At 56.0% G+C, this 11,177-nt stretch overlaps 6 protein-coding genes across 6 annotated transcripts; 4 read left to right on the forward strand and 2 right to left on the reverse strand.

Annotated features, from left to right (window-relative positions):
* Positions 1–353: 353 nt before the first annotated feature.
* NGA_0462400 (uncharacterized protein) lies at positions 354–1,783 on the forward strand (the record flags this gene model as incomplete). The annotated part of the gene is made up of 2 exons (XM_005853482.1): positions 354–725; positions 910–1,783. Coding segments are annotated over 2 exons (1,059 nt in total), but the record flags the coding sequence as incomplete, so codon positions are not given.
* A 607-nt stretch (positions 1,784–2,390) lies between these two features.
* NGA_0462500 (5 -nucleotidase domain-containing) lies at positions 2,391–3,431 on the forward strand (the record flags this gene model as incomplete). Its single annotated transcript, XM_005853483.1, has 1 exon — positions 2,391–3,431. One exon carries the CDS (start codon positions 2,391–2,393, stop codon positions 3,429–3,431), a length of 1,041 nt encoding a protein of 346 aa, XP_005853545.1.
* An 820-nt stretch (positions 3,432–4,251) lies between these two features.
* On the reverse strand, positions 4,252–5,679 carry DARS (aspartyl-tRNA synthetase; the record flags this gene model as incomplete). Its single annotated transcript, XM_005853486.1, has 1 exon — positions 4,252–5,679. One exon carries the CDS (start codon positions 5,677–5,679, stop codon positions 4,252–4,254), a length of 1,428 nt encoding a protein of 475 aa, XP_005853548.1.
* An 855-nt stretch (positions 5,680–6,534) lies between these two features.
* Positions 6,535–8,263, forward strand: BDH (3-hydroxybutyrate dehydrogenase). The gene is made up of 3 exons (XM_005853481.1): positions 6,535–7,293; positions 7,393–7,546; positions 7,787–8,263. Exons 1-3 carry the CDS (start codon positions 6,556–6,558, stop codon positions 7,888–7,890), a joined length of 996 nt encoding a protein of 331 aa, XP_005853543.1. The 5' UTR covers positions 6,535–6,555; the 3' UTR covers positions 7,891–8,263.
* A 20-nt stretch (positions 8,264–8,283) lies between these two features.
* Positions 8,284–9,961, reverse strand: NGA_0462700 (iron-sulfur cluster assembly accessory protein). Its single transcript, XM_005853485.1, has 4 exons — positions 9,810–9,961; positions 9,299–9,379; positions 8,892–9,070; positions 8,284–8,780 (listed from the first exon to the last, which is right to left on the reverse strand). The coding sequence occupies exons 1-4, from the start codon at positions 9,943–9,945 to the stop codon at positions 8,589–8,591; spliced, it is 588 nt and encodes a 195-aa protein (XP_005853547.1). The 5' UTR covers positions 9,946–9,961; the 3' UTR covers positions 8,284–8,588.
* A 449-nt stretch (positions 9,962–10,410) lies between these two features.
* Positions 10,411–11,175, forward strand: NGA_0462600 (pleckstrin g- interacting region: mechanosensitive ion channel; the record flags this gene model as incomplete). Its single annotated transcript, XM_005853484.1, has 2 exons — positions 10,411–10,629; positions 10,822–11,175. Coding segments are annotated over exons 1-2 (465 nt in total), but the record flags the coding sequence as incomplete, so codon positions are not given.
* Between the last annotated feature and the right edge of the window lie 2 nt (positions 11,176–11,177).

The raw sequence follows: 11,177 nt of genomic DNA on the forward strand, positions 1-11,177 counted from the left end.
GGGGGATGTGACTCCAATCTAATACCCGTGCTGGCAGGGCGCGGCCTTGGCGCCCGCCTCGATCACGCCGGACTTGGGTTTCGCTTTTGGAGAAGAAGAATCGCACTGCCTGCTCTACGGCGAGGCTGTGCCGCGCCTTCCCCCACTACGGAGGCCGGACGCCTTGGGCCCGTCGTCCCATTTGGGTGCCACACGCTCACTTCTGCCTTGTGCTGCCCTGCCTGCGTGTATCTACTATGTGCCAGGGTCTGACCCGTTACTCCCCCATACTGTTTGGCTCCGCCTCCGTGAATGCCTGCAGTCTCCTTCCGCGTCCCTGGGGTCCTCGCCGCTTGTCTCACTCTCCCTCCCCTCCCGCCCCTCCTGCTCAGATCCTCGGCGTCAAGGGACGCGGTGTCTTCAGCTCCGTCCTCGTGGCCCACGACACGCAAGCCGTCCCCACCTCTCCCCTCGGGCCCTCGCCCAGGACGGTGGCCATCAAGGTCTTGCGGGGCAACGACTTGATGTTGCAGGCAGGCCTGAAAGAGGCAGCACTCCTCCGCGCCCTGACAGAAGGGGACAAGAGGGACGAGGGGCACGTGGTTCGCTTTCACGAGGAGTTCAGGCTGGGGGGTCACGTGTGCGTGGTGATGGAGGCGATGCACCTGAACCTGAGGAAGCTTTTGAAGACCTATGGGCCCTCGCAGGGACTGGCCATCAAGGCCGTCCTTTCCTACGCGCAACAGGTAAGCATGTCTCGCGAAGCTCGTTTGTGTCATGCGTGTGTCCGAACTGTGTCGCCCGGAAGCGCTTTCCATTGAGGGAGGCCCTGCCTGTGAGGCGGGTGCAGACTGCGGGCGCGACCTCCCCTCGCTCCGCTTCCGTCCGTCTCACTCCCTTGCACCCTCTCGAACCCATGTCCCTCCTCAGCTGCTCGTCGGCCTGGCCTACCTGGAGCAGCAAGGCGTCGCGCACGCTGACCTCAAGCCCGACAATTTAGTCGTGGATACCTCCATGTCCGTCTTGAAGATCTGCGACTTCGGCTCGGCGCTCCACACCCACGAGCTGGAAGGGAACGAGGCAGAGGAGGCAGCCACTAGCACGCCGTACCTGCAATCACGCTTCTATCGGGCCCCCGAGGTGATACTGGGGTACCCGCCCCGCGGGCCGGCCATGGACATGTGGAGCGCGGGCACTACTATGTATGAGCTCTACACGGCCCGGGTGCTCTTCCCCGGCCGGCACAACAACGAGGTGCTTCGACAAATGATGGAGGTGAGGGGTCCGTTCTCGCGGAAGTTGCTAAAAAAGGCCAGCCCAGGGCTGAGGAGCCAACATTTCGACGAGGAGGGCATGTTCCTGGCGCGTGAATTGGACAAGGGGAGTCAAGTGGAAAGCGTGCGGGCACTACCCCCTCCCACGGGCCCAAGTAGGCAATTAGGGGAGATGCTCTGCTCCCCCAAGATCATGGCCAGAATGCCGTCACAAACTCGGCAACAGGTCGAGCTTTTGCGTGGTTTTTTGGAGCAAGCTTTAGTCTTGGACCCAGCCAAGCGAGCGAGACCCGTCCAGGCGCTCCAACTTTTCAAGGGAAGAGGGAGCGGAGGGAAAAAGTGAGGGAGAGAAGTGCGATTTGCTCTCGCATACTAGATGAACTTTGTGCTTTGTCGGTAAGCGTGCGGTCGCTGCATGTTCATAGCGGTAGAACGGGGATGATTGTGTCATAGGGGGGGTAATGTGCGCGGGATATATGACGGCCTGGAAAGGAGAGCACTTTTGTAATGATAAATAAAACCGAGCAAAGACAATCACACACATGTAATTTCAAATTTCTTATTATTTTTGTTTCCAGATTTCTTGTCGTACTGCTTCTCAATGTGGCTTGTGGCCGTAGGCTGTTGGTATTTGGTCATGGGCCAACCTCCCGGCAAACTTGCTACTTCCAAACAAACGCCCTTGAGCTTATTGTTGCCCACCACAGCTTCCATGTCTCATTTTCTCACCTATGACACGTAATCTATGCGATTATTACCATATCAGGTTACAAGGCTGGAATGTCCTTTCGCATAAGCAAGGCGAGAGTGACCTTTAGAGCGGTCAGAAATGCCAGTAAGGGTAGCGGCAGATTATACCGGTGCTTTCGCACAGTCTCTACCAGCACCAAGCGTGGTCCATCATTGAGCGACATTACACACCCCCATCCGCGGGTAAATCGGCTACTCCGCGAATACTTGGCCAAAATGGAGCAAGAGAGTGCAGATTTACCTAATTCCCTGCAGCAACCGGGGTACCAAGTGAAGCAAAGCCTGCCGCGCAAAGACCGCATATTCGTCAATAACTCGATAAATCTGGGCAAAGTCGACGTATTAGGTTTTGATTATGATTATACGCTTGTGAGTTACACCCACAAAATGGAAGGGCTGATTTACAGCATGGCCAAGGACTACCTGATCGAGCATTCGGGTTACCCGTCAGAAATGAAGACACGTCGAATGTACGATCCACGCTTTGCTGTTCGAGGGCTAGCGGTAGATGTAGACCGAGGATGGGTGCTGAAGCTTAGCTACATACACCAAATAGCACTCCGGACAGTATTCTGTGGGCGTCGGCGCCTGAGCAAAGAGGAAGTGGTGGCTGCGTACGGCGACGGTGCTCATGTCTCTCCACAATACCGGAACAACCACATGAAACCGCTTCTGGATTTGTTTGCCTTGTCGGAGGCTTGTCTAGTTGCGGATGTCCTGGATTACTTGAACGAGTTGAATATTCACCATGACCGGCAGGCAGTAGTGGAAGACGTCTTACAAGCAATCAGTCATGTCCACACAAGTGGAGAGATGCACAAGACCGTGGTGCGAGACCCTCCCACCTACATGCTACCCTCTCCACACCTGCGCGAAACATTGATGCGTTTCCGCGATGTTGGGAAAAAGCTGTTTCTGTGCTCCAACTCCAATTTTGAGTACGTTTCTGGCGGCCTGCAATTTTTGCTGGGGGCGGACTGGCAGGAGTTCTTTGACGTGGTCATCGTCTCTGCGGGAAAGCCAGGGTTCTACACATCCAACCGACCCTTCCGTCAGGTAGACAAGCGTACGGGGAAGATTCGCTGGACGGAAGTGACCACATTAGAGAAAGGGAAGGTCTATTCGCACGGCTCCCTGGAAGGCCTGACCAAATTGACGGGCTGGCAGGGGCCGCGGGTCTTGTACATCGGCGACCAGATCTGGGCGGACCTGGTGGGGGGTCGACGGAATCAGGGATGGCGCACTGGAGCCGTCATTCGAGAGTTGGAGTACGAGTTGGTGGTGCAGCAGTCCAAAAAATACAGGCAGTACGCCCATCAAGCCGTCACGGTCACGGAACTGCTGCGCCTGGTTCAGGAGGAAATGGAGAAGATCCGGACCGAGGCCACGCAGGCGGCCGCGAAGACCGACCGGGGGGGGGGAAGGTAAGGCCTCGGAGACGCTCCCTTACCTATTGCAAGAGGCGGACGTGCGAGTCTCGGACGGCCTGGAGGAGTATCTGCGGTACTTACAGACGGAGATGTCCAAGATGTTCAACGCAAACTTCGGCTCTGTCTTTCGTTCGGGGGGGGAGCCCACGCTCTTTGCATTCTCATTGCGACGGTATGCGGACCTGTACCTGAGTAAGCTGGAGAACTTCCGTTTCTACTCTCCCATGCACCGCTTTTATCCGCAACGGGGCATCTCCATGCCGCACGACCCTTACATCCCGGCGATCGGGCGCCCCCCTCCCGCGACGGGAGACGAAAAAGCAAGCGGGGGCCAGGAATGGGCGAGCGTGGGCATAAATGCCGTGCCTGAAGACAAGACATCGAGGAAGGAAGGCCGTGCGGGGGTATCGTCAGTGTCGTGTATGGCTGATGGAACTAGACGGCGCCAGGATTCCTAGCTTGGACGGAGGGGTCCCAACCTCTCCCCTGCCTCACTCCCCTCCCCTCGCTCCGCCGACGAGTTGGAGTCAGTAACAAGCACCCGCCGTCTCCCGCCGGACCAGGTGCGTCATTCACCATATGACAGATAAATGAGTAGCCCGGGACGCATGACCTCTAGAGATACAATGGTATCGATCAAATGGTATGTTACAAGCGCCTCAGCATGTAGTATCTTCCCCCATGCTACGTACAACATACGAATACCCAAGCCTTCTACGAAATTTCAACTGTTTTATTCGCTTCTTTGGAGTTCTTGCTCAGTTATCTGAGAGCGAACAGACCGTTACCACAAGAGTGTGCTTTTGTATCCTCCTTTCTCAAGGCTCGCACCGGTTCGGATCGCGCGGAAACATGGAAGCCTTACGCACATTATCCAACCCAAGATACAAAAATACTACCCGCTCCAATCCAATGCCCGCCCCCCCATGCGGCGGCACACCATGCCGAAAGGCATTCACGTAAGACTCTAACGGCTCCATCGGCAAGCCCTTGGCCGCTATTGTCCGAGTCAGCAAGTCCGGATCATGGATACGTTGAGCGCCCGAACAGATCTCCTGGCCACGCAGAAACATGTCGTACGAGTTGCTGTAGGCGGCATCGGACGGGCAGGGCATCGTGTAGAAGGGACGGACAGCCGATGGATACTTGTCGAGGATGAAAAAGTCTGCCCCGTGCCTTTTTTTGACGAGCTCCCCGAGTCGCAGCTCCTGGGCCCCGGTCAAGTCTTCCAGCTCGCCCACCTCGGGCATTCCTCCCTCCTCCCGCAGCATCCGGATGGCTTCCGGCCAGTGCACGATGCAAGGCCCGTCCGTGAAGGCGACCGGGTCTGAGGCATATTGCTCTCGGATGATTGCCAGCTCCTTGGCAAACCGCGTCTCCAAACCCTCGAAGATGTGTTTAAACATGCGGTGTGCGATGGCGAGGACCTCGTTGTAATGCTCATCCAGCGTCATTTCCAGGTCCAGCCCCGTAAATTCGCACAGGTGTCGGCGCGTGTTGCTGTTCTCGGCGCGGAAGACGGGGCCGATCTCGAAGACCCTGCCTAGATCCGCCGACACCGCCATCTGCTTGTACAGCTGAGGAGATTGGGCCAGGCACGCGGGTCGACCAAAATAGTCGGTCTTAAACACGCCGGCTCCGCCCTCGCTCTCCCCTCCGATCAATTTGGGCGTGTGGATCTCCACAAATCCTTCCGCATAAAGACTTTCCCGAAAAAGCTGACAAACGCCCGATTGAATGCGCATGATGCAGTTGTTGGCAGGAACGCGCAGATCCAGCCACCGGTTATCCAGGCGAAGCTCCTGACCGATGCGAGGAAACGGTCGGTCGGTGCTTTGCGACGCTTCCACCTCAGCCTCGGGCCGACCCGCATCTTCCAATTGAAACGGTAGGATCGCCTCGGCGGATGAGACTACGTAGACCCGTTGGATTGACAACTCCACGTCTGTGACCGAGCACGATTTCACTTGCGCAGCTTGTAAGGTGCCTTGCACGTCCACGACGCTCTCACAAGTGAGCCCGCCCATAAATTTCAGCATGGCCTTGGATCGCTCTGGTGCGCTTTTGTCCTTGAAATAACACGCCTGCACCGTCTCGAAAGGCCCTTGACGGAGGACAAGGAAACACGAATTGCCCTTTGCGCGGACGTTAGCAATACGGGCCCGGACCCACACCACCTTGCCAGCGTCCGCGGCACTCAGCTTTCCCAGATCGTGGAAATCCCGATGCAGTTCCGACTGGGACATGAGGCGCGTGTAATTAGCCACCGCGGGTACGGGATCGTCTCCCTCCGTAGGTTGATCGGATTGGGCATAAGATATTTCTGGATATGCTGCGGTTGCTGGGCTTGTACTTCGAAGAGAGTTAGTACGTTGGCCAGGACTTGAAGTGCTCTTGTGAGGATTCCCACCAATGAAATTTCGATGTACTCTTCCCGGTACACTCACGGGTCTGATGAAGGCAGCGCTGTTGAATGGACTTATACAATTGAAAGCTCCTCTCCTCAGTATAGCTGATGCACTTCGCATGCCTGTCTTTCTCAGCACTGTGGTGGTGAGGAAGAGAAGGAGACCTGACGAGAAAAAGAGGCGCTTTGCGGGGCCGCGGTCAGGGCTAGAGACCATCAGCAACGCACGCGCGATAATCCCATGCAACAGGGGAAGAGGCGCAGGATAGACGAGTGTCAGGAATGGCCTGTGAAGAGATGATTTAATGGGGTTATATCTTAATAAAAATACTGAGGGGATAAAAAGCGCTGGGAACTAGTTCAGCGCGCATGTTCAACCCCGCCACGTACGGACACCAAATCCCACTCCAGGCAAAGTACTAACTACAACTTGCAAGTATCTAGCGTTGTTGAGAAAAGGTTGAAATTGCTCCATGACATATTGAAGCATCATACGTGTCTCCACACGGCTTCCACTCGCTACTTGTGTCCGTGAGTGCTAGAGTAGTACTCGCTGTCTCCCACTTGCCTCTCCCCCCGCTGTGTTCGTCACGCCGCCACGACTCTCTTAGACCTTGGTGTCTCCATAGCCGAGCATGTTGGAGCATTTCAACGACCTGACGAATTCCTTGCATATGATACATACTTTTTACTCACAGCTGTCTGTGGTTCGAGAATGATGGGTATCAGATTCTCTGCTCTCCTCGTCGCGTTCCTCGCTTCCATCCCGTACCTCCTCGACCTAGCCACGCGCCGAGAATACCCAGTCCCACCTCCAGAAGGGGCCGTTGTGGTCACAGGCGCCTCAACTGGCATTGGTGCACATGCTGCCCATAGCCTAGCTCGAGCAGGCTTCCTTGTTTTTGCCGGTGTTCGGAAGGAACTAGACGGAGAGACCTTGAAGGCCGAGGCCCCGACGCTAGAATCTCAGGAAAATATAGTACCCATCATCCTCGATGTGACGAAGCAAGAGCAGATTGATAAAGCTGTGCAAACTGTCAGCAGTACATTGGACTCTTTGGGAGGAAGGCCTCTTGTGGGGCTGGTGAACAACGCCGGCGTGGGCGGGTCAAACAAGCCTGTCGAGTTTCAGAGCATGGATGACTTGCGCTGGCTTTTTGACGTGAATTTTTTTGGTGCCATCGCCACCACCAAGGCATTTTTAGCCCTCCTCCGTGCCAGTAAAGGGAGGGTCATCAACATCAGCAGCCTGGCCGGTCTGACTGTGGCGCCCTTCATGACAGACTACTGTGCGAGCAAGTGGGCGTTAGAGGCGTTTTCCGACGCCCTGCGCGTTGAAATGGGGGAGCTTGGAGTCTCGGTGTCAGTGGTCGAGCCAGCCTATGTCACAAGCGCAATTTTTGGCAAAATAGCCACCAGGGTGAAAGAAACCGCGGACTCCGTGTCCGAAAAGGTGGGAATGTGGTTATGGCGGTCCTCCCCGTTTCCTTCAGCTTGCCCGCTCCGGCTAACGCTCAATTCACACACCCCTCGCCGTCATCGCATCTTGCAGGTGATGGAAGTGTACGGCCATCTCGTACAGAATCCCACGTACACGCGACGGTGCATCGAGAAGGCGAGTCCCCCCACCGTGACGAGTGACGCCATCCTCCACGCCCTGACCGCCAAGCACCCACAGACCCGCTACGTGGTTGCCAACGTAGACGGTAAGTACAGATTCATCTTTTCCTGGGCGGATACGGATACTAGGGGCGGGCTCTGAAGTAGATCCGTGGGGACAGGTAGAGGGGCGCGGGGGGATGAAAGGAGCAGAGGGATCGGAGAGGCCGCCCCAATACCTCCCACCCCTTTCTCAGCGCCCATAAGCATCCACACGTCAACCCTTTCTCTCATTTGGTCGCTCCCACGCCTTCTACCCCACCCGGCGACTCGCTGCTTCCCATCAGGCCTGTCCGCGAAAGTCATCGGGTGGATGATATGGATGTTCAACGACCGAATCAAGGACAAGCTCATCGAGATTTCCCGGCTCAGACAGCGCAAGGCACAGTAAATGCCAGAGACGATAGTTTTCTTTTCAACAGCTGGATTGGGGAAGGGGTATCCATGGGTGTCGGGGTCGGAAGCATGGGGGGCCAGCCGGGTGCAGCAAGAATGATATCAAGGGAAAGAAGAGGGGGCACGGGCCACGAGTCCTCCTCGTCTGCCCGCAGGACGGATCGATCGTTGGAGAGAAAGCAAAGGGTTTTGGATACAGAGCATCAAATCAATAGCGGGGCTTGGCTGAGTGGACGAAGGCGTCAGGAAGCGCCTACACGAGCGTTGCCTGGGTCTTTGGTAGGACCAGTGGCAAAGGAGGGTAGGACAAAATTTCGAAAAGAATGCGATGAAATGAAAAAAGGACGCCGCCACACTCGAGCGTACAAGTGAAGGCTGGGCTCAGCTGTCCACTACTATGCGCTTCAATTTTCGTGATTCCTTTTTAGCCAAGGCGGCTACTGCTACTGAGCTAGGGTGTAACAGGCGCTGGCATCCATTTCTAAAAGCTGAAACTGACACAAATGTACATGACCGTCCCGACAACGTCACTGCAGCTCCCCGGTGGCGGTTGGATCAGGCGAAGCAAGAAAGGCGAAATCGCTCAAATAAAGATGGAGGCTTCCTCGTCGCCCCTGCGGCAACGTCCGCCTTCTTGCGAGGCGTGACCACGCGCACTCCCGTCCACCCCCTCGCTTTTTCCTTCTCTCCTCCCTACACCCCAAAAGAGGAACCGCACCCGCAGCTTTCCTGGGCGTTCGGGTTCAAAAACGCGAACCCTCCCCCGATCAACTGATCCTTAAAGTCCAGGCGAAGGCCGAAAAGGTAGAGCAAACTCTTGGGGTCCACGACGCAGGAGAAGTGGTGCTCGCTGTAGCTCTCCACGTGATCTTCCTCGGTCACCTCCTGGAGGATGGATGGGGAGAGGGCGGGAAGGAGGAAGGGAGTGAGTTTTTCGCGCCACCACGCCCGGCCTTTGTGGATCCGCGACACTCCCACACCACCCGAGGAACGCACCTCTGGCTTCATCACGCCAGGACGTAGCTCATGCCCGAGCAACCCCCTCGACCGCACCCCCATCCGCAGGTACAGGTGCTCCACTCCTTGCTTCGCGCGCAGGTCTTCCAAATGCTTTAGGGCCGAGTCTGAGACGGTGATGACCCGTTCCGTCACATCCGATACTCCTTCAGATTTCTCTGTGGGCGGAAGGAAAGGGAGGGCACAGAAATGAGAGGGGGAGAAAGAACTCAACACAGCTTTATCTACGCCCCCACGACCTCTTCTTCAACCCTCTTCCCCAGTTCTTGATCGTCCCATTTCCGCCTCTTTAACCGAAGCTTTCATAGCGTCCATCGGCGAAACGCGCGGTTTATAACTTCTCGAAAGATTCATTTCCCGCCCTCTTTATAGCCAGCATGACGCACCTGCCACCTCCGCCCATAGCTGGCTACTACCTAAGCGCGGTACTGCCTTGCCTACGGACAATCCAGATACGACGCTCATTGCTGTTGTAAATTCGTGAACATCGCATCGTTGTAGATGAAGGAAGTAAGTCATGACTTTCTGCTTGCAGCGCTTTATTCTCGCGAACTGTTAAACAAAATAGACCACAAAGTGTTGCTCAATCGCGGCTTGCTACATGACATGTACACATGCGTGTTACTGATTTGAGAGATTGACGAGTACAGAAAGTCTCTCCCACGTCACATACTCTGCTCTGGATGAGCAGAAGGACCAAAGCCGCTGACCCAGCACATCCTCACACCTCTGGAATGCTATGGCGCACAGTGGTGGTACATCCATACACCACATTCTTGCCCAAACAGCCATACGAGATGCTCGCCTTGAGGCAGGAGCGAGATGGGAGCACACGAGACTCAAGCAGATGAACGAAGGCTGCAAAAGAAAGTTGCTGGCTGCGGTAACCAAGCTTACCTGACGCTGACGACGACAATGACGAGGAGGGCAGGTATGGGACAAAAAAGCCATGCGTTATGGTACAGATGACCAGCAAGCCCAGCAAAAGAGAGATGGGGGCAACAGTCCCCTGTAGAAGGAAGGGGCGATGCATTTGTGCCCGGTACCTGAACTTGGAAATACCGCGGGATAGAGGACTTAAGCTTCAAATATGGACAGCCACCAGGCATAGTGGCTTCTACATTTCCACCACACATGAAATATTGCGGTAATGCATCAATGAAGCACGGGAGGCGGCGTGTGCTGGGTGCGTGTGCCCGCCGGAGCGACAGTCGTCTGTCGTTGACTTACTTCCATGATGAGAGCGCGAGAATCCGGCACCGAGGGTTGAGGCCTTTTCCATCATAAAGGCAGGTTGCGGTCGTTTCCATCACACCCCCACGTCATCAGCAGCGGGCGGAGCGGGGCCGTACCCTTTTCCATCAAAATCATCGAATCGCCCAGCTCCCTTGTGCCGTCGTGGGAGCAGAAAACAGCACGTTTTGCAGGTCTCACCCTGGGTACATTTACTTTTCGCGCACGAAATTTGTAAGCCTTTTAATTCTCAAATGATATGATCACAGGACACAATTTTTGACAGGCTAATGGTCGAGGATCTTTGGAGATTTCAGGGCAGGCAGATCATGCCTCAGCCGGCATTCTTCGTGCGAAGGTAGAGTGTTGGAAGATGGTGGATCCCGTTTTCAGCACATCCCGGCGACAATTGCGGGGGGGCAGGCAGATTTATCCGCCTGCCTACATACGGGAGCTGGCATATCTTATGTATTTGGGATTGGAGGTAAGTGGAGCATGAATTATAGTGGGTTTTCACAATGAACAGCTGCCAGATCCGAGCATCTTGTCGAACGGAATACGTCACCCTTGGACGAATTCTACGCATTAAATTGCCCACCCAGACTCGTGATGTTGGCCTTCTATCCCTGATTGTCACTTGCCATGGCTCTCACAGTGATCCTCATCCCTTTCATAGATCCGGGACCGGAAAGTGCCCAAGTCCAAGGTGGTGTTGCCGTCCTGTTTCATTGGCGGAGAGGCGGTTTCATGGCTGCACATCAAGGGACATGCCGCGTCTCGGGCTGAGGCGCTGAGGCTGGGGGACGAGATGATTGCCCTGGGCCTGGTGCAAACGTTGGCAGACGTGAAGACAGAGCGCCTCGAGCGGCCTCGGGCGGGGCCCGGCGGGAGATCGAGCGGGAAGCACCCCCTCCCCTCCATGCACGACTCCTACCGCCTCTACCACTTTACCTGCGACGTGGAGGACGCGGCCTGCGAGGGCCTGGGCCTGCCGCTGCCTTCCCCGTCCTCCCTACGCTTCCCGCCCCTCCC

The sequence above is a fragment of the Nannochloropsis gaditana genome (assembly GCF_000240725.1).
Source record: "Nannochloropsis gaditana CCMP526 unplaced genomic scaffold scaffold865, whole genome shotgun sequence".
NCBI classification, from domain to species: Eukaryota; class Eustigmatophyceae; order Eustigmatales; family Monodopsidaceae; genus Microchloropsis; species Microchloropsis gaditana.